Source organism: Bipolaris maydis (assembly GCF_028858645.1).
Source record: "Bipolaris maydis strain C4 unplaced genomic scaffold PSV08scaffold_3, whole genome shotgun sequence".
Classification (NCBI taxonomy): domain Eukaryota; kingdom Fungi; phylum Ascomycota; class Dothideomycetes; order Pleosporales; family Pleosporaceae; genus Bipolaris; species Bipolaris maydis.
In genome coordinates, this window is record NW_027093859.1 from 1,938,343 (window position 1) to 1,960,243 (window position 21,901).

Sequence of the window (21,901 nt, forward strand, 5' to 3'; positions counted from 1 at the left end):
GCCTGACATATCTTACTGTGTTGCCATCATCGCTCAAGCCTAAATTTCCTTCTGTCTTCACAAATCGACGCTATAGGTATTGATAAAAATACTTAACTACTTTATGCCTACTCCTAACACTAGCTGAATTTATATTTTTAAATATTAAACTTCTACTAGAGGAAGATAGTACTTAATAGATCTGTTATTGTAGCTATCTCCTTAGCAAAGTCATACTCATTTAATAGCGCAGCCTTAGGACTGAGGCCGACTGGCCATCTTCCCCACTAGCTAACTAAGCCCTAAAACGCCGTTACTTCGATAGCTAGATTAAGGGATGCGGGATAATCCATCTATAAGCGCCCGCTACTTGTCAGACAAGTGGCATAATACGGGTGTGATCGAGCACTCGGATTCTATGATCCCAGCCAATTAGAGCTGGTTACCAAGGCCTACCCTAGCTCCTATGAGGTGTCAGATTATGATGGATTTTGATCAAGGATAGGAGTAGACGATTGGGATTGGTCACTATAACAACATGTATTAGTGGATGATCTGCTCTGCTCTGTTTAGACGACGCGTCCACGCGTCTCCCCGCTATAGGCGCTAGGGTAGGCCTTGGCGACTAGCTCTAATTGGTTGGGATCATAGAATCTGGGTGCTCAAGCACATCTAGATCGTATGACTTATCTAATGCTTGTTCTGTCTAAGCTCGTCCGCGCTGACCCCCTGAGTATGATCGTGGTAGATCGTGCGCTCTGACTGCTAATCACAGAATCCGGGCGCTGATTGGAGCACCCGGATTCTGTCCACCACATAAAATATGCATATGCTCTGGCAACACTACACATAAATGAAAATAGTATATAGTAGACACATTGTAGATATATTTTTACCGCACCTACACGTCGAATAATTCGTGTTTGTCAAAACCTCTAGTTCCATCTGTAACTCTTTTCTACTACGCATCGCTAGACAGGTCTCACGGAGCTGTACACGCATGCCTACTCGCCCTAACCCGGATCGAGCCAAGAGAAGTATTAGGACCTAACCCCTTGTAACAACCTACGCGTACGACACATTGTTACATAAACTCTCAAGAGCAGTATGCGTATTGCTGGTCTGTTGCAGTTTCATATGGAATGCAGCCAACCCATTGAGTGAATTTATTCTAGTATTACATTAGCGTAGTAGAAGGCTACAAAGAGTATATTTACCGGATGACAACAGTGAGCGTTTACTTGAACCATTGTCGCAAATCTGACTACTAGGGTTGCAAATCCAGAGATTTATAAATTAGAAGGAATGTAGGTATTATAGAGTAGACGAGTATACATAATAATTAAGTGGATCACTGTTACGATCCTCTAGCCTGTCGCTGGCACTTGCAGTTGCAGCAGTAACTAGAAGCAAGAGGATTTTGAAGTTGGTAACCATTTCGAGATATTGAGAGGCGATTTATTAGAACTAGAAACTCAGTAGAACTTAGGATATAGTTGCTAGAAGTACGTAATAATGTAGAACTGGTAAGGCTCTCAGCTTTATGCACTTTAGTACGTCTCGCTGAACCCAAGCTGTATAAGCCGCAGGACGATCTTAACTACGACTGTACGGAAGTCGCTCCCAAAAGTTATCGCCAGACCGGAGGAGCTCAGTTAGAAGTTAGTGCTAATAGAGGTGCCCGTAATATTGCCGTAGTACTATCGAGTCTTTGCCGAGTTGGAATTACGCTATACTTTAGATCCTCTTTACCTAGTAGTTAATAGCGTTGCTATAACTAATGCTTATAGCGAGAGGGTGTTAGTAAAACGTATAACGTCGTCGTTAATTCTACCTATAATAAGGGTAATTATAGGGACTTTAAAGTGACAATAACTACGCGCGATTAGATATTCGTCTTTAGGGCTATTCTTACGTTACAATACTAAAAAGCACTAGTATATTAGCTATCTATAGCTTTATTAAAGTTACCTAAAAAGATATATTAGCGCTAAGATTATATCGGACCGCTTAATAAAACGCTAGCAAGAACTTCTAACTGAGCTCCTCTGGTCTGGCGATAACTTTTGGGAGCGACTTCCGTAAAAGCATTAACACTAAGCCCTGGTAGCGGAAGATGCTAGAAGTACTATTCTAAGCACTAAAAGGGTAGTTACGCAACCTCTCCGCGCTTACCATTTCGTTTGTGTCCTATAGGAATACGTGGGAAAGTTCATCTCGAGTGTTTCTAATGTTGATCACTGTATGCCGAAAACCCCTATATAAGCAGAACAATCGGCTAAATTTCAGGAACGATAGATGCTCGTATAGATATTGTGATCTCATTGGTTATGCTTAATATATAGGGGTTTTCGGCATAAGCGATCAACATCCCAAGTACCAAGAACTAGCAGGTTTGGCGAAAAATGCCGCAATGAAAACAGCAATTAGCCCGAGGATGGATGAACATCTGAGAATCAGGGTCTAAATAATCGCCTTGTCCTTGCGATTATGAAAAGACATAGTCAACTCTCCTCAGTAGCCTATACCTGCCCTACACCCATCACATTTTCTAAATCCATCTTCCTACTATATCAGTCGACGAAGCACTACAAGATGAAGTTCCTCGCATTATTCATCCTACCTATTTCACTAGCATCTGCCGACACTTGGGTTAGTATTTCCTCTATAAGAACTCTTACTAAAGTGCAATACTGATCAAACTTAGAACTGTAATATAAATTCTAATCAGTGTGAGATCGCGGGGGGTAATGGCCTTAGATGTGATCCAGGCGTGAGTAGTCCTAGCCTATCTTTCTAGTCTTGTTATTACATTTCTAACTACTGTTGTGTCTAGTTTGAATGCAAAGTCAATGGCAACGGATGTATACCGTTATCAGATGACGGTTTACGGTACACACACGCTCATTGCTCATAAGAGTAAGGAGTTTAGTGTTACAAGTAACACGAAGGATTTCTCTCCTTGACAAGGGACGACGAGGTTGGAGGCCAACCACATCCATTTCAGAAGGCAACGGCCATCGCGGGGCTCGAGGTCACGTGATGTACCACCCCGCGAAGATAGGATGGGATGGATGGCAAGACAGATTGCAATAAGTATAAGAATGTGTTGGGTTTCATTATTGCACTTGCTTTGGTTAACTTAGAAGAGTACTCTACTACAAGTTCTTCTCTAATGCAGATTGATAATAAATTATTCTGTTCTATAGAATCAATTTTTACTTTTCGGCTAAACTCCTTTACTCCACGGTATCACTGGGAAACAATCCCGCAGGATACTGCCCGTAAATGTAAGGACACAGGGCCTCAACAGTGTCGCGGTATTAGCGCGCTAGTGGGTTACCTAGTAATGGATTACCTAATACCCTACTAAAGTAGTTATGTACCTATAGAGTAATAAGGACGTTAAAGAAAATTCTATAGAAATAACACTACTTAACTTTGTAAAAAAAATATAGCTTGGAGCCTTAGACTAGCATAAGTTAATCTAATCTTTTATCTATGTACTTATTACTTGCTACCATCGGAATTCTTATAATAACCGTCTCGCCCTAAACTAGACCAATACTACGTAAGTATAATACAAGGAGTAGGCCCCAAGAAGCCATGCGTATGACTATCTAAGCCATCCCTACACTAAAAAGGTACCACGAGACTACTTATTGTCTTAGTAGTCAGATGTACTCGATCATAACATATTGTAATATCATAGCTTAGCAAATCGAAGCGCACTAGGGCGTAGCTCATCACATATAGACTAGTAAATGGGTAGTATAGGGCACCTGGCGTGGTTACTAAATTTGGCTAGAGGTAGTGCTAGATTACTTAGTCATCTGACCCAGCCCTATTCCTACCCATTTGCCAGCCTGATTTTGGTGTGAAATCGCTTAAATTGCGAAACTTTTATTGCATAGCTGTACTAGTACAACCCCGTGTAATATAGAGCTGAGCCGGGTAGCCTTATAACCTATCAGAACGTCGGTTAGATCAATAAGCGAGCATATTTCTCCAATCTGTACGTAGATATAAGCCCTCTGCTGTATGGTTACTAGCTCTCTACCCTATACAACCCTATTTCACATGCCATTACCCTTGGCACAGCGCTCCTTGACTGACTCCTTCCATGCTGTGGCTTGGCTGAGGTCGTTACTCCTGCGACTTTGCAAAGACTGTGCCACTACGTCCCGATACATTCGCACTCTGATTGTGCACACTTATGTGGAGACATACATTGAGTATACAGCCCATAACCGCATTACTGACACCACCCAGTATGGCAATCCTAAAGCAATTAGAATCTACAAAAATTAGAACAAGTCTAATAGTCTTACCCTACCTGATTCGCAGGAATGGCCTCTTGGGAATAAACCCGCCTCGTGGGAGATATCTATTTGACGTCGATTAATGCCCGCCTGAACGTAGGGCATTGAGAGAAAGATTATAAATAGGTGTTGGAAAGCGTGGGTAGGCTTCATGTTCGTAGTTGGGCGAGAGTAGATAGGCCTAGGGAGTTGACTGGAGTCTTGCTTGAATAAGTTTAACTGGAGAGGGCTGCGCTCTAAATAGGAATCGCTGGAGGATAGGTGTTGGGAATGATATTTGATCATGATTTGGTCATCATAGGGGCTTTTTTAGTACTAAGTTATTACATGAAGTTTATTCTCAATGTGACTAAGGGTGAGCATGATAATTGTGTTTAATGCTGACTCATCTAATATCCACTACGGAGGGACAGACCTTCGCGGAGAAGCAACACTAACTAGAAAGAAAACTCTAGGTAGTTATTGGCCGAATGACAGCCGATGCGAGCAGAATGCTGAGGCATTACTTCTTAGTAAAGCGTGTTAACAGTCAGGTCTTGAGTGGAGGTAATGCAATTCTAGGGTCAAGAACTCTAGGGTTAAGTTTCGCGGATAGAGCTGTCAGATTGTGATGAGTTGTCAAAGATCGGGATTGAACTGTTCTATATTGATCGTTTCTTGTGGCTGTGCTCTACCTAAGCTCGTCCGCGCTGATTCCCTGAGTATAATTATAGTAGATCGTGCGCGCTAACTAATTACAGAATCTAGGTGCTCGCGGAAGACCAGGGCTCAACTCCTTACTACAGAGCTACCTTCCTTTTTGTTTTCGTTTTTTAGTTGCACATCGAAGGTTTCGTTGCCGCGGGTTAAATGCCTGGCGCTCTACCGATAAGGTGGAATGAGAAGTCGGCCTTACCATCAGCAGTAAAACGTCTCAAAACTTCATAGAAGTGCCGTACATCTGCTAGCTCTGTCACACATCTTTTACAATAACTTTGCGACGGGTAGATGATAGCCAGGTCTCTATTATACTCAAATTGTGGGAGCTGGGATAACTTAAACAAATGAGATTGGGTTGAGATAGCTGGTCTGAAGTCCTATAACCAACAAGATCAGTCATGTATCAAACTATATAAGTAATCGAGACTGATGTAGTCCCAATCAGGATAGATCACGTGATTTTGACTGATCTAGCTTAATCTAATCTGATCTCAGCTGCTTAGAGCTGACATAAGCTGACCAGAGTACGGACTTGATCAGTACCAGTCAGCTCCTGATTGATTAGGATCGAACATGATCAGTTCGATCAGCTTACTTAGACTTGGACTAGTCTCGATCAGTGATCATACCCGTTGGGTTACGACACAAATCTAGTGACTTTGGTGGGCTTAGAATGTACTTCAAGTCGTGCGTCTTAATAGATCAAAGGGCTGGCAGTACGACGTTTATGTACATTTTGTATTAACTTTGCTTTTTATGTTAGATAGTATGTCAAATCTAAAGTTATGCTCAATAACAGCATAGACATAAATTTTCTTTAGCGAGTAAGATTAGGCTTGTGATGTTTTAATACTAAATATTACTTAGGGACTGTCTATTTCTATCCCCAGGACGACGTTCGACATCATTTGGGTATCTTGGGCTCGTCTGCCAATGAATTTCATCACACTAAAGAATGTTGTGCCAGGGGTAAGAATCTGGGCGTTGCTACAATGGTTTATGGCAGTATTGCAGACACGTATTGACCTATTGGGGAAATTTGAGCTCCTTTGCGATAGCCTTTTGTTTCTTGATTCCTTCTTCTCAAGTAACGTATCTTTGGATTACTGCGCTTCTTAACTGTTCATTATGGACACATTTTTTATGGTGATAGACTTTGCAAACTCTTGCTTTCTCAGCAATATGCTGCCATAGAAGACTTTTCTCTTCAAGTGCAGCTCCGTCTAGATACTTTGCGATCGCGTTAGTGTCGCTGCTTGTAAGCTCGCGCAGTCATAGACGACTGTCGACTTCATCTCCGTTCTGGAGGCGTCAACATCCTCCCGATGCGAAGGCATTAGAAACTGTAGAGCGCGAAATGTCAAACACAGTCGATATAGACTGTAGGCTGCATGATACTTGCTATTTTAAGTGGTATTACAGGACTGCGAAGATAGCTGACCGTTTTGGTATTTCGAGCTGGGAGCGGATCCCGGCACACGCTTGCTATTCGGGTGACGTGTAACTCCGCCGGCGGGGTCCTAAGTCTCACCCGCTTAGGCATAGTTAAAATGAGGTCAGCGCATTCGATTTTACTAATCTCGTTTTCAATAGAAAATACCGTCCTAGTGTTGCTAATATTTCGTGGTAGAGTGGTGTAGTTTTGGTAGGGTGAACTACTTGGTGTTTTCTATCTAGTTGCATCGTTAGACCAAGAGTACAGCATAGCTTTATAGAACTGTTGATATGCCAAGCTTTGATTAACTAAATAAACTCCTATCTGGAATAACACTTCACAATTGTATTGAAAATTATGGTAGAAAAAAACAAAAGAATGTAATGAGGCCGCTAGCAGCCATTCTACCTTCGCGAGCAACAGTTTCTGATCTGGAGTCTTGATCTTAGTTATAACCCTCAGACTGAAGGAAGTCAAAATAGTGTGAACATTTATTCATGCGCATTCTCCATCTAAGCAGCAGAATGGGAGCATACCTCCGTGTCGTATAGCGTATCAATTGGATGTAACTACTAGAGCTTCGCCTTCGCATCCCATCGTATGCTCCCCTCTCGCATTGTCGCAACCAATTCTATCTATATGCAACCAAAATCAGGGCCACTCGGATTGCATATAAAACCCTCCGGGCACGTAGCTTTGTTAGTGCCGTGGTAGCCGTCGCATGTCAACTATTCCTGTTAGTTTATTTAATGAGGTTGTATCAATTTCTGCATACTAATCTTGTCCGATCACTACTACATGCCTACAAAACGAGACATTGGTCAATAAATTGTATAACTTGATTGAGAGATATGATAGACTCTTACGAGATATATCCCATCGCTTCGAGTACACTGCCCAACAACCAAAGTACCACTAAAGATAGTGATGAGGAGACCGAGGTGTAAAGAACGCATCTTTGGAAGAGTAGAATGTAGTCAAACTGATGGTGGAAAGATGATTATAGTACTCTGTAGCAGAGCTACCTATTTAATTAACAGCGTCACACTGTAAGACATAGATTAAGAACACGAATATCCAATTTATTAGGGCATTTTGACTTCAAAAAGCCTTGTCTAGTGCTTATCTCACTCGTATTTTAGATTCGGGCCCGTTCACCTTCATCTCAGTTTTCCAGCTGACATGTCGCCAATTCGGTATCCAAGGAGGCCAATTGACTGGTAAAGAACAGTATTGGGAGCAAAAAAAACAGAATAAAAACTATATAAATAGTCCAATAACTTCTACAAGACCATGCGTGAAAGTCTTGTATATTTCTATCACATCTAGCATATCGTCGATTTTTGCGTAGACAGAATCATGGCGGTACAAACGGAACTACTGGAGACTCGGTAACTCTCCATTTTTTTGTGGAGACCTTTCGCTTGGCCGTGTTCGATTTCGTCGTAATGTCGGTTGCTATGCCGTACAGGGCGTACGTAAATACGATCCCGTGGATCTGTGCGCCCATGAAAGGCAAAATGTGTCTACTGAGGACCAGATTCGAATTGAGTTTACCGCTATTGGTATGGTCCAAAGAAATGCGCTTGTTTCCAGTATCGCAATCTTTTGCTACACCCGCTGAAAAAGTATTTTGGCTTATTTGCATCTATCTGGCTGTATTGCTGCTTGGTACAGCTGTACGTACAAACACCTGGTCCAGCAACTTGATGAGGGCTAAAGCAACAGCCTGAACAAAGATCTAATTGCTTGCGGGAAATCGGGAAACCCACGAGCTAGTTGAAATGGGGCGGTGAGGGAGAGAGATGGCGGGTTGTGATGCTTGCGCTCAGGACTATGTGGAGTGTGGGAGACGATGCTTTCATCCTTAAGAGCGGACTAGAAGAGAGGATAGAGAAGACATTGATCGAAATGGTCCTTGAAAAGTACTATGTTGAAGTAGCATGTGACTAGACTACTAAATTTAATTAGCAGAGGACTCTAGTGTCGCTAGTTGGTTGGAGTAATCGTAACTTGACATAAAGTTTATAGATAAGTGACATACTTCGCGGGTGAGCGGCTTACTTACGTGAGCGAGCGACCCGCTTTTGTCAAGACCAAGGCATTACGGAGTAGTGAAATTATTTTATGATAACGCAAAAAAGCTGACTTTAGCTGTATCTAGCAAAAATAGAATACGAAATTTTGTTTCAAAAGCTACATAGTAGTAGTCATGATAAAAGAGGTGGAGCACGAGGCGGGCTGAAGACGACATCGGAGATTAGCATGGGCGCTTTGGCGTCGAAGCTTATATCTGTCGTCACCACCAAGCTAAGCATTTTTTGTCAGTCTAAATTGAGTTGTGCACCTGCTAGCAAATGCTTATTGCAAGGCCGTCGCGGGCGCTTCCACTAGCACAACAATTCCAAGACGGGCAATAGCGGCTCTTTCCCTTGTCATGGGTGTAGGATGAATGAAACCCGAGGAATTGGTTTCGCGTTGCGCATTGCAGACACTTGAGACTAACCATGACTATGGCACTCTGCTAGATGCTTGGCTCATTAGGTGCTCGAAGGACTTTAAATGACCTCCAGGGATTTATTCACATGCTCGGATGCACCGGCATTAATCACCTGGGCAACCGTATTGCGCTGGGTTTTTTGCATTGTGTGCTCGTGGGAGACATACGCGCATTTTCATCTTGATCCGGAGACGTTATCAAGCCGTCATAGAATTCCTGTGCCCATTTTGCTTGTGCTTCTGTATGGGTTGACACTTTTATCAATTTTATCAGCCAGTTTCGCTTACCGGCAACGGCGGTGTTCACTTGGAGCTCTGTTGCTGCCATCTCCTCTATGATAATAAGATCTTGGTGATCGTCCGTCTCTTTCGCTATGTTATGATAGCGCACATACAAAGGGATGTGATCTGGGTCTGTGCCGCGTTTTAGCATGACCAGTATGGCTTGGCCTTGAATTGATATCCTCTCCGCCCCTGCAAACTGCCGGGTAAGAGAAGAAGAGGAGCATCAAATCCATATGGAAGTGAAAGCTAAATTCATCAAAGTGGTTGCGAGAGGCGTTAAGGTGAAACTCCATGTGTTCAGATATGCTAGGGCTATACAGAGTTTTGAGAACGCGTCGTCGCACATGGGAGCGATGGAAGTAGCGTCGCCACGATTAGAGAAAGTATCAGTAAGACAACGTGACATAAGTATCGACAAACAAGGATAAAAATCTAGAGATCAAGGCCTAATAACGAATGAGGACGTAGCAGTGTTCTAAGTAGCAGTAGAGAGCACGTCACGTGGAGCTCAGTGGGCGTCTAGCAGCACCGGCACGCAATGGTCTCAGTGCATCGGACATGTGAACCGTTCGGCTATCGTAACAAAAAATCGCCGTAGTGGGGATACAATCGACCATCAATCGACCAATAGCCAGGAGATGATCTGACTGTGGAGAAAATACTCCGTAATGGTACTGGGATCTGCCTATGGGTCGTCAATTATTACCGGGCTCAAGAAGCGAACGCATTCCTAGCTCATTAGTGGATACCCCTTGCATACTAGAGCGAGATTCGGGGCTTCCGCAGTAGCCAGTGGCCATGGCGCACATGGTTCGGTACTTGGAAAAAGGATAACGGATTGGCGTCAGTAGGGGCCCTAGTGTTCCGCTCGCACGCAAGCCAGCCCACTGAAAACGGATGTACTAGGCCCGCTCGACCGTCGCTAGTCTAAGCGTTAATCTGGACAAGGGTTTTCGCAAGTAATAAGAACTGTGAGCCGTATATGGAAAGGTTCTCGCGCGGCGAGAAGAGAAGAGAGGGGGCGATGAGGATAGATAGTTCGCTCTCGGTGACGAGAGTGATTTCTGTAATCTGGGGATGGGTGGGCATGGATAATTGTAAGAAGCACGGACGGGGTGGTCCTAGCACGGAAGCGAGTGTAGCATGTAACCGCTACTGCGGCCCACACTTTGGTGTCAGTCCCTTTATGGTTATGATGGCTAACGGCGTCGCATGTTGTTTTGACATGAGCAAAACACGTGGACGAAGTGCTGCTTGCTCAAGTGAGGGAATCTTGGTAACGTTGACTACTAGTATGAGGGCCACAAAGGGCTTTTAGCTATGTAAGGGCTCGCTATTCGTGTTGTATTGGATTGAATTTATCGTCTTTGAGAAGTACCCTAGGAGGTTCTAGTCTCCCGCGCGGCATAAAGACGGGAGAGGCGTAGGGCTTACTTTTTATACTAATAGACACCTATTCCAAGTATATTTTTGCTTTTATATGTATCGCTCTCTCTTGATAGGTTGAGACAAGAATTCTTACTGTTCTTTATTTACTTAAATAATAACGTTGTGCTAACTTGCTAATTTTCTTTTCTACTTTGAATTGCATGCTTTACTCTCTAACTTCTACTTCTCTTAAGTAAAAACCTCGTAGGAGAAAACCTGAAGAGATGTGAATAAGAAGAGAAGACAACCTTTCCCTCTTGTTAATAACTTAGAAGAATAGCAAGTGGGTTTATATAGGAACGTGTTTGATAGCTGTTGGATTCAAATCAACCGTCTGAAAGGCTACTACGCTTGGAGAAGAACAAAAGAAAAAGAGAGGAGATATTCCCCAAAAGCATCATACATTAGGCGTGAAGCGTGAGTCCAGATGGAAAATACTTGTAATTAACATGACATCGTACAAGAAGGGGAACATAACGATTGAAGTGGTGGGACAAAGGAGACAGGGCACTGAAAATGACGCCATAGATTGGGAAAAGGACCATTGGCGTGGTTAAAACCCAGATACCGGGCCAATGAGGGAGTCATTCAGGTAGAAAAAGTCGAGGATGAAGGGATCAGTACCAGTGTCGGAATGTGAGAAATTATCGATTTCAGCATGGCCGGCACGCTCGTATCGAGTACCTCCAGGCTTTACATCGTCCATGCCCGGAGTCGCTGTGATCCGGAGCTGATCATTAAGCTCAGTACTGCTGGAATTAGTATTAGGGCTCTTCAGATTGACCATTTGCTTTCACTGCGTCGGCATGATGGTGCGTCTATTTGGTCCGACTCAAATGGTGCTCGAATATATGTCCTCCAAGCTCTCGTGCAGCGTTCCATTTCCACACTCCAGAACCAGTGGATAGGGACTGTTTGGTCTGAGAGTCGCGGCATATGAAAACATCGGTACCTTTAGTGAGGTCACTGAGACTTTTGAATTCTTTAGAATGTTTGTCCTCAAAGTGCCGCACGAATTCGGCTCGTGATGTCCATCTTCTGTTCTTGTGCTCTTTGCACTCCTTGGAATATCCTGGACATCCATATGGCATCACATGCGGCGTGTCCTTGGCTGACTTTTTTTGAACCGGTCCTTTGCCCTTTGAAGCCTTGCACGGGCGTTTGGCGTCTTGGGGCCAAGGAGCCGGCTCCTCGTCAAGGCCTTGGGACATCTTTCGCTTGGGATCCATGTGCGTTTCCACGAGCAAATGTAATGGAAGAAGTTCTACCTTGGGTCAGCTTGTGAAGATAGTGCAGTCATACTTGCTCACTCACCATTGGCGGAGATGACCAGGTCCAACTGTTCCTTTGTCAACTTTGACAGGTCCTCGTATATGTGGTGGTTGCCAGCTTGCTTCGAATGCTTGTGCGTCTGGACTGTACGTGCGAGGGAGCGAGCGACAGGTGTGTGGTTGAGAGCGGATATTGCAAATTTGTCACTTGCATCGAGTGCTCGACATGCTGCCAAGTTTGGGTGAAGCGGGCGTTGTCACATTGATAGTCGTGTGCATCAGCAGCGTTGCCGTTGAAGCAACACACAGCGACATTTTCTTTCCCTCTCTCTTTGATCTCTCGTATTCTCTGCTCAATATGAATTCAACTCGACTCGGCAATGTGACTGGTACGAAACGGTCGGCTGCACCTTGTGTGGCTTGGCGCTGGAGCGTACATGGCCCACTGGGGATACGATTACAAACATTATCATCGGGGTCCTGGGGCTGAGCTTGTCGATGCTGCAACTTTTTTTTTTTGGAAACCGGGTCGCCGACGCGATTCGTTGTAACTGAGTGTCGGTTGCAGTCACGTCTCTGAGCTGATAGACGACGTGACAGGGATGACGCAACAGGGGTGACGCGAGTATCCCGGTCGCGCTCCTGTGCGTCATGTGGCGTCGCGACGAGGGTGCTCGGATGGGCCTGCGCTGATTACGCAGTATAGTACAAATCCTCAATGTCGGACGGCTCCAAGACTTGAATCTGCCGGCCAGGGCGGTCTATAAGGTGGCCAAACACACCTGGCTCCAGCGACGTCGCCCGCTCTAGCACCCTGGGCGCATGTGATAACCCTTGTCGAGCGTCGAGAGCCAATGAATCCAATTCATCTTCGACCAGCCCGCCACATTCGCTGCTTTGTCTTGCGCTCTGATGCTTTGCCCCGTAGGCCTTGCGTACAACCCAGTTATAATGCTGTTCATAACACTGCAATCGCAAGATGCGCATGTATTCCGCTTTCTTACTTTTTTTGCTTTTGCCTATTATCTGACGCCTAACATGTCGTGCTTGGCTTGTAAACCTGCATCTCGATTCAAACACAAACAGGTGGTTTTGTTTCGGACCCAAAGTTTTCCTTCGTCGCAATATGTCACGTCGCGTAGAGTTTCTCGTGGATTCCGTGTGACCATGATCGTGGGACAGAAGCCGGACTGCAACCTGCAACCTGCCAAATACCTGGCTCGCGGGCTCGACGACGGCTGTGAAGCACAACACTAGCCGTTATGGCCCTTTTATCGCCGCGCGCGTGTGCGCTACGGGCAACGGTCCCCAACGTCGCGCCCAAAAACCTAAAACAAATTTCTTCAGTCTCTTCGATAAGACAACCAGTAGTAGAGTACATTGTTTCTTAGTTGAGCAAGCGGCTATTATTAGCAGCACGAAAGAATAGCAATGGCTCAGTTCACCTCTCCATCACTACGCCAAGCCGCTAGCGAGCTGCCTCCTGTCCTCCATCTTTTTATGCTGCACTGCAGCCTTATCATACCACACATACGCTATGCATGGCCAAGGATTTTTTAAAACCCTAGGCGCCAAAATTGGCGCCCACAGAAACAAAAGGTCCCGTCTACAAGGGAAAAAAAATCCCATTTCTACATGTTGGATCTGAGACACAGTTCAACAAAGGGAATTGTATTGAAAATTGATCCAAATCGTCTGACTAGTTAAGACAGTCAATCGACCGCACTATATACATGAGTGTTTATGCTTATCCAGACCGAAGATAGTCACGTGATCCGACCACGTGATCTATTGTCACATGACTAAGGATCAATCCATAATCTAATCAGAGCCACAGGTCAGATCTAACCTCATGAATAACGAATCTACGCCTATGGATCAGTTTCTTGCGACACATATTTATATCATAAAACTGTAGTTGAGTACATTGTTAATACCTACAGTTGAAGCTAGGTACTGTGCCTTACAAACACTCTTATTCGCCGATATAGCAATCAAATAGGGTACAAATAGCAGTATTCTAATCCTACAGCTAAACGCAATAGGAAGCAAAACATAGATTTTACGGTTCTATCAAAGAGTGTATCACAAAAGTGAAATCTAACTGTTAGATTACAGGCTCAAAACAAGCTCGTTTATCACTGGTTCCATGTCTTATTGCTTTTCAAATCTCCAATGTTTTTCAAAACACTCCTGGGCTTACCGTCGTAACCCACCTTTTCCATCCACTCTTTAAGGCTGCGGATTCGCGTAGGATGGATCCGATCCAAAAGTTCCATGTCTCTAGTAGCGCCAAGGCCTTCACTCCAATACTGCCACCAAGCTGCAAAATTCTGCCTCCACGTCATCGACGATTCGTCACGGACTACGTCTGGTCCCGCAGCCCAATTTGCCCAAGCATTGGGATATGGCTCAGCAGCAGGGAGGTATTCTTCGAGTGGTACGTAAACATGTGCGGCTTTCTTTCCCGTGACTTGTGTAAATGTATCAACAATCTCGGCGAAGCTGACTTGCTCGGTCGCAACTTCCAAATCTAACCCTGCCGACTCTGAAGGGTTGTCGAATATCCACAGACTGTAGACACCCACGTCATCGAGGGCTATCAGCGGAATCTTTCCGTCCCCTGCAAAGAAGAATCAGCGATGCTTTCCGCAAGCGACATGAGAAGCGAGAAGCAAGACTTACGAGCTGGATTTGCCCATACGAGCGAACCGTCAGCTTGTTCTTTTGGAACATACATCCCATCAAGCAACATATCCATATAAGGCCCCGTCGTCAACAAAGACGTTTTCATCGTCTCTTGACCATGACCAAGAATCAGATCACCAACCCGACCTTTTGCATCATTGTGACCCCAATGATACTTTTCATCCCAGCCGGCTTTCTTGAGCGCATAGTCTGTATTTGCCCAGATAAAATGCTTCACACCGTGATGCCTGGCAATCTCGTACGCTCTAATGCCATAAAACAGCTCGCTTTTTTCGCCGAGCGTGAAGCCATCCGTGTTCACCCAGGCGCCATACACGCCATTGAAGGCTCGATGGAGGTCTTTTTGCTGATCCTGACTCCCTTCGATGAGAGTGACATTCGGCAGAGCAGAGAGTTCCTTGGCTCGCGTGGAATTGGCGCTTCGAGTCAGAACTCTAACACTGTAGCGATTGCTGCTTGAAAGAGCTGGTCGTAGCGTTAGTACACGTACCAAAATCTGTAAACTAGGAATTACCTTTGACGACGGGGATCCCTTGCGCGCCTGTTCCGCCAATCACCAGAATAAGCTTAAGGTTCTCCATTAGACTGTTTGTTGCTTTCTGGTGTGTAGTGCTTTTGAGTTACTCAAATTATCCTTGGTTCTACTTGGACAATGTTCGCTTGAAGTACATGAAGCGTCGCCGATACCAAATACAACACCCCTGTCATTTCGCAATTTCGTACGGACCAACATTTTCCTCAAGGAAACTAGTGGATGTTTCCTTTGCTGTGATTTCAAATGCTGCATATCATGAGCGATTTGAAATCATTACCAAGAGCATGACTGACATGTCTACCAATTTTTGGTGTTGTCGAGAATGCAAAGGGATAGCGCCAAGAGTCCGAGGAGATGGATTAGTGATCCACGTGTCGTAAAAGCAAGTAAGGAAAAGAGCGCTTGCCGAGGTTCTGCGCTAATGGTTGGCGCAAAGATCAGTAATCCCGATATTCAACTAGATGAAAATCAGCTGACTAACCCATACTGCTTTTGCACCACCAATTAAATTCTTCTCGTTCCTGAATTGTCCAGATTACTAATTGCGAAATGGACAAAACCATCGCTGATGTAACTTTCTACTAGACAAACATTCTATTGCGTCTTCAGTCGCTTACCAAGATGTTCTGGTAAGCCAGTTCATGCCCGTGACTATCTTGTACGTCAAGAAGCTCGATAACTATAAAGAAAGGCCTTTGTACGGAGCTTCGAGGAAAGTCATTAGATTAAGAAAAAGCATCCTTGATTTACAACTTCTATCCAATCCCACAATGTCAAATTCTCTCGTATTTATCACCGGCGGAACCGGATTCATTGGCGCACATACCGTTCAATCATTGCTTGAAGCTGGCTATCGTGTGCGTCTGAGTATACGAAGGCCAGAACAAGATGCGATTGTCAAAAAGCGGTATCCAAAATTCGCATCAGCTCTCGAGACTGTATTGGTAAAGGACTTCTCCGATCCAGAGTCGTTCAAAGAAGGTCTAGCTGGAGCTGAACATGTCATCCATCTCGCAACACCAATGCCCGACCGTTCTGGCACAGACTTTCGCAAGGACTTTGCCGAACCAGCAGTCAACGCAACTCTCGCAATCCTCAAAGCTGCATTGAATTTTCCGCAGATTAAGAAGGTGCTTGTCATGTCCTCAAGTGTCGCACTGCTTCCTGTTTCTGTGTTAGCGAGGCCTGATTTGGAGTATGAGGTGAAGGGTGAGTTATTCGCTCAACTTACTGGAACACTTGCTAATACGAATAGACAACACTGGCGAGGTCATCCCTGTCGACTTTGACGCTGAATTCGCCCCAGGCCTCATGGGGCAGGTCGTCAAATACTCTGCGTCTAAAATTGTTGCCCACCAAGCAACGCGTGATTTTGTCAAGGAAAAGAAGCCTAACTATACACTGATCACTCTTCATCCCACCTACGTTATGGGTCATGATCTCACCCAAGAAACAGCAGAAGGCTTAGGTGGGATCAATTCTCTCCTATGGGCGTCACTTGGCTCGGAGAAGCCACTGCTCGGAACGTCTTGGATTCATGTTCAGGACGTTGCGGATGCGCACGTGAAGGCCTTGGAGGCAAATGTCGAACATGGGAAAGAGTTCCTTCTTTCAGGCCCATCATTTGCATGGGAAGACGCGATACAGTACATCTGGAACAAGTATCCTGACTTGGGAGTCAAGCTAGTGCCTCCATTTGAAGGAAAGTGGACAGTCGACGTAACTGGTGCAGAAACAGTATGTCCTTCCAAAAATTCACTACAGAATTTAGCTAATTGCGTCATATCTAGATCCTCGGTCTCAAATGGAGACCCAAAGAATTGATTCTGGACGAGGTCATTGGACAGCAGCTTGCCCTTGGTAATAAGTTGCCGTAAAGTTGGAAACGATGGGACATTACAGAACGCAATGGCGTGTTTTTGTCAATGAAGAGATCTCTGGGGTGTGGAAGCTAAATTGAGTTTACTTTGATTATTGTACTAATAGAACCTGTTACGGAACATGATTTTGAATCAACTATCTTTGAACTGTACCCAAAGTACAAAAAACAGTCTCAAGAAGAAATATCTAGACGTGCCATGGGGGAAAAGGACTACACCAGTGATGTGACTCTCGAGCTCTGACCTCTCTCTCCTCAAATGCTTGTTTTTTCCCTAGTTCCGTGGCCTGTTTTTTTTTACCCAACCGGCGACTTGAACAATAAGATCCGAGGATAAACCAAGCACTAGGTCTATACAATTTGAGATTTCATGAACCGTCTCACCACTTATCCCAACATTCGTTGACGCCACAGTTATATAACATACGATAGTGTGGGGTTTAAGAAGAGAAAAGAAAGGATAGACACAGTATAGTGTTGGGATAAACGCGGATATCGTTAAAATGCATTTTATTTTGTCATGTCACTGAAACTTCTCAGGACAAACTCTCGAAGAGACAATCCAGGAGCGTCGGATATGACATGTTAGTTATGAGACCAGCCAGTCTAATTGAACCCTACAAACTTGTTAATTTAGGTGCTATTGAGAGCAGTTAGACCATTAAGAACGCAATGTACATAAAACCTGCATGACTGGTCTTCGCAATTGTCATTATTTCAAAACATGTGTTGGCTATGCGTCGCCATACCACTAGTCATAGTCTTATGTGTAGAAAGCTTTGATTCTAACTAGTTGGCATGCCTTTTGAAAGTTTTGGCGTCCTCTCAGATATCAAAGGGTTGACAGTGCCTCGGTGCTGTAGCTTGGCTACTACTAAAGTGTAAAAATACTACCATGCGTACATCTTTCTCATCGCAAAATGCTCAATGTTAGAAAAAAGACCCCGAAAGTTTGCACTGTATGTACTGAAATCAGCAGATCTCTCTCGATTGCGACGTAATTTTTTTGTACACCCCAACGCCTAGTTGCACACCATAGAACATCAAACTGCAATCGCCTATCGGCGTGGGATCCTAAATGGATGTGCTTCGGTGTTGAATACAAAATCATCCAGACTGATCGTTTTAGGGTCGCTGAAAATAAGATAAAAGTACTTGAGCGTCTCAGCCAACTAGAAACTCTCCATCGAGTCGTATTTTTCTGGTGGCGACTTCATGACATCGGAAAGCGCGGCGTTGGCAAGGTCGGTTCGTGTACTGGCGTCGATGGCCTGGAACATTTCCCACGCAATGTCCTGGTACTTGCGCTCACCTGTTATCCGATATATATAGAAGACAGACTCGATCGCTTCTGGTCGGAGGATGTATCGACCATCACCGATATCGCTGAACGGATGTGGACCAGACTGAGGCTTGTAATCGCATGGCTCCCATGTAGGACATGGCGTCATAGAGAAGACTTCTGGCACGATTCCGTTGGGTGAGTACTTGTATGTCCATGCACAGCCGTCTGTAACTTTACGGCCAAAGTCCATATAAGTGGTATTTCCAAAGAGACGTCCTCCGAGTGCTAGCATGCCTCCAGCAAAACAGACCAGATGCTGCCCTTTGTCACTCCTATTGCCTTCAACGTTAGCGCTGGCGATCAGAATATCGGCCTTATCTTCAACCATAGGTCGGAACATAGTATGAGTTGTCGCAGTTGCCATTGCATAGTCGTACATCTTACGATACCGAGTCGCCTCTGGACCGTCGCCGTTGAGCAGCTGATACATCTTTGGCAGGTATTCATAGGCCGAGTCTGCCATTGCTCCTAAGCCGAAGAAGCCATCGAATGTCAAGTTCCCGTTTCGCAAGTCCACACTGATCGGCCACATCCCTGGAAGTCTTGTGAGTCCTTGCTGCTGATCAAGGATATCTGTTACTCTTGTGATAGCGTCGAAATAGCGCATATCTCCAGTAACCTGCGAAAGACGTGTGAACTCCACGCTCGCAGAAGCCGCTTCGGCAAGGAGAACCGAGTCGTGTGGTAGTTGCTCTTCTCCATCGGCGGCTTTTTGCGGACTCCACCTAGAGACAATCATTCGGTTCGGCGTGTCGAATGAAGCATATGCCATGTCCGCAACTTCCATAGCCTTGAACAGCAGGCGTGAATCGCGACATCCAGAAACATCATAAGCACCCAGGAAGCCTCCGAGGTACCGGATGATGATCTATCTTTCCGAGCTTTCATGCGTAGAGATGACTGTAATTCCGTGCTGCTACCGTTGATTTAACTACTCTCCAACTCGGAATAATCATCCTGCTATGTTTGAAATCATGTACTCGCGTTACTGCTCCAAACCCCGCCCTTTCCGGGCTTTCATATGTGGAAATGACTGCGGCTACGTGCTTCTACTACTGCTTCAACAGCTCGCAAACCCCAAATGGTCATCACAGTGGAAAACACAATGATGGCTAAGGTATCAAGTTGCTAGGAATCAAACTGCAAAAAAGGATGGCCTGCTGCATAGCAGGAAAATCCTAAGTCCACAAAATGACGCTTGGATAAAGAGGATGGCGCTGACGGCGACAAGACCAAGAATCATAATCCTAAGTTGCATTCAGCGCTGCTGAACCTCTGGGATCACGCAGTCCAGCCAGCCTTGCAAGCACTAAGACTCCTAAGGCACGATCCCAAGCCCAAACCATTACCTCGCGTAAGGTGGGTTGTCAGTGGCATTGCATCATTGCTGCCGCTCCACGCTGCAGGATCACACACTCCCGGGTCAACTGACTGATGACACTATCAGTCATGTTGTCTCTTCGTGTTCTCCAATTCTTGTGGCGCTAGACTCACTTTGTCGAAAACCTCAATTTGTCATACATGATGAGAATGCAAATGTTGTTGTGGTGTCCATGCCAACAAGCCCTCGACATACGCCTTTGGCTTTCGCTTAAGAAGTGGAGGCAATTGTGACACATATTATGTTTTGGGCATCCACGGTCTCCCTTGAGCAGCCAACAAAGAAGCGAGTTTTGTATCCATTAACATCTTGCACAGTTGCTCACTTTGCGTGCCACGGTATCGTAGATGAGAACAATCTATTGCAAAGCGGGTTGATTATCGAACAAGAAGTAGACGAGAATTTGAGTGTTGCCGACCTCGAGAATATAACGCGTGAGCATTCTAGAATTGCTTAGCATACTACGAAATGTTAGATCCGTAGCTATCTCTGTAACTATCTTTTCATGTTGTAATAAAGCATCAAAGTTGCCATTTTTTCTGGTTCACGGGACTCTGCGCCTGCTTAGTCTTAGTGGCTCCTACTCCACGATAACGCTTTCTTCCTCCCGCGTTCATCACCTCGCCTTCTGCTTTATAATTTGCCTCGTACGCTCTTCCGTTGTTATGAGATTAGGATAGAAAAGGAAGGCAGCCCCCCCCTTTTGTTTGCAAGTAGCTCGCGCTCCCGCTAAATATTTATAACGCTCTTCTACTGCACAACTTGCTCACATTGGTGCCTGAAGCCATCTGGTCTTTGCTGCAGATTGCCTTCTTATTCATCGCTATCCTCATTATTCTCCTCCACTTCTGTCACTACGCGCCCAATTTCCACCACACTTTCTCATCGGCCATGGACTCAACGACCACTGTGGACCTCAGCTAGTGCCGAATACTTCCAGGTATGACTTGTTCTTCCGTAGCGAAAGATGGAATCTAATCCAGAAATGTAGGCATTATGTCATCACCGGTCCTCGTCTCGATCCATACTCCTTCCTCCCTCGAAACGTCCCATACGCAAGGGTAGACAGCATCCCCAAATACTCAACCTACGGCCTGTCTCCAGAACGGTGACAATGACTGTGGTTCGACTATCAGGATTGCGGTATGCCTGGTGCAAGGGATGTTCTGAGGCAAGGTAGGGACCCCCTGCTCAACCCCAGTAAAGAAGATTTGTCATCCTTCCGACAGGAGCCCCTCGACAAGAGGGATACCATTTATGAAGATATACGTGCATATAGAGAGGCACTGTTGGGGGGTCGGGTCTTTTCTAGTTTTTCCTCCGCGCTCTGCTCAGTCTTTATGGCTGACAAGGAAAAACTGCAGGGCGACTCAATCTTTTGATTGTTGAGACAATGGTTTGGTGGTCATCGCTGCTAGTACCATGGTTGAAGTGAGTGGTTGCTGGGCTGTGCAGTCCCAGAGTTGCGGTCCCATTGACGGGTTGAGGGGGGCCGCGTGCGAGCCTTGGTACGCTTGTTCATGAGATGACTGAGGAGTCATATTTCGGTGTTGCGGCCATGGTTAGAAGTTGGGTCAGGTCCTCGCTGGTTGCTTGAATGGGCAATCTCCAAATTTGTCAGGTGCAGTGGGTGCATGGACCTTGCTAGCTTGCATACACTTGTCATATCAAATTGATCCCGTGCTTGTATTCTCAATGCTGGATTAGATGACCGGAAGAGCAGAGTTTATTGTGGTTCGAGATATGGCTCCCCTTTAGACCATGGTACGTCGTTGTTGAGGTGAATCCCATTAATGAGCCGCACTTTGGCTAAGAGAAAAGCGGAGGTGCATGGTCTAGAGCCATGCGCACATGTCGTTACTTATTCACACTACAACCCACGAATCGCAACGCGACATGTGTATCCCGCAGCCCTGCACTATTAAGGGCCTAGTCCCGGCCCTGTACCGTGCCAACAGAGCAACTCAACAACAAAAAAGCCATAACAAACGATGGAAGCAATTTTCTGAGCCATGTTGAGACCTTCTTTGAAAAGCAGGGAGGCAAGTACACCCTTCATCCAAGGCTTATTAAGTATCTATACTGTATAAAGCTTACTAGAATTAAGGTAGACACAATTTTCTCTAATATCACT

The 21,901-nt window shown here is 45.2% G+C and overlaps 4 protein-coding genes across 4 annotated transcripts; 1 reads left to right on the plus strand and 3 right to left on the minus strand.

Annotated features, from left to right (window-relative positions):
- Nucleotides 1-11,200: 11,200 nt before the first annotated feature.
- On the minus strand, nt 11,201-12,905 carry PSV08DRAFT_244970 (uncharacterized protein; the record flags this gene model as incomplete). Its single annotated transcript, XM_066092325.1, has 5 exons — nt 11,201-11,364; nt 11,600-11,911; nt 11,962-12,147; nt 12,356-12,607; nt 12,701-12,905. The coding sequence occupies 5 exons, from the start codon at nt 12,903-12,905 to the stop codon at nt 11,201-11,203; spliced, it is 1,119 nt and encodes a 372-aa protein (XP_065949614.1).
- Nucleotides 12,906-14,056: 1,151 nt separating this feature from the next.
- On the minus strand, nt 14,057-15,208 carry PSV08DRAFT_173059 (uncharacterized protein; the record flags this gene model as incomplete). The annotated part of the gene is made up of 3 exons (XM_014222059.2): nt 14,057-14,541; nt 14,604-15,092; nt 15,142-15,208. The coding sequence occupies 3 exons, from the start codon at nt 15,206-15,208 to the stop codon at nt 14,057-14,059; spliced, it is 1,041 nt and encodes a 346-aa protein (XP_014077534.1).
- Nucleotides 15,209-15,899: 691 nt separating this feature from the next.
- PSV08DRAFT_386453 (uncharacterized protein) lies at nt 15,900-17,039 on the plus strand (the record flags this gene model as incomplete). The annotated part of the gene is made up of 3 exons (XM_014222060.2): nt 15,900-16,371; nt 16,418-16,899; nt 16,953-17,039. The coding sequence occupies exons 1-3, from the start codon at nt 15,933-15,935 to the stop codon at nt 17,037-17,039; spliced, it is 1,008 nt and encodes a 335-aa protein (XP_014077535.1). The 5' UTR covers nt 15,900-15,932.
- A 1,174-nt stretch (nt 17,040-18,213) lies between these two features.
- On the minus strand, nt 18,214-19,158 carry PSV08DRAFT_173803 (glycoside hydrolase; the record flags this gene model as incomplete). The annotated part of the gene is made up of 1 exon (XM_014222061.1): nt 18,214-19,158. One exon carries the CDS (start codon nt 19,156-19,158, stop codon nt 18,214-18,216), a length of 945 nt encoding a protein of 314 aa, XP_014077536.1.
- Between the last annotated feature and the right edge of the window lie 2,743 nt (nt 19,159-21,901).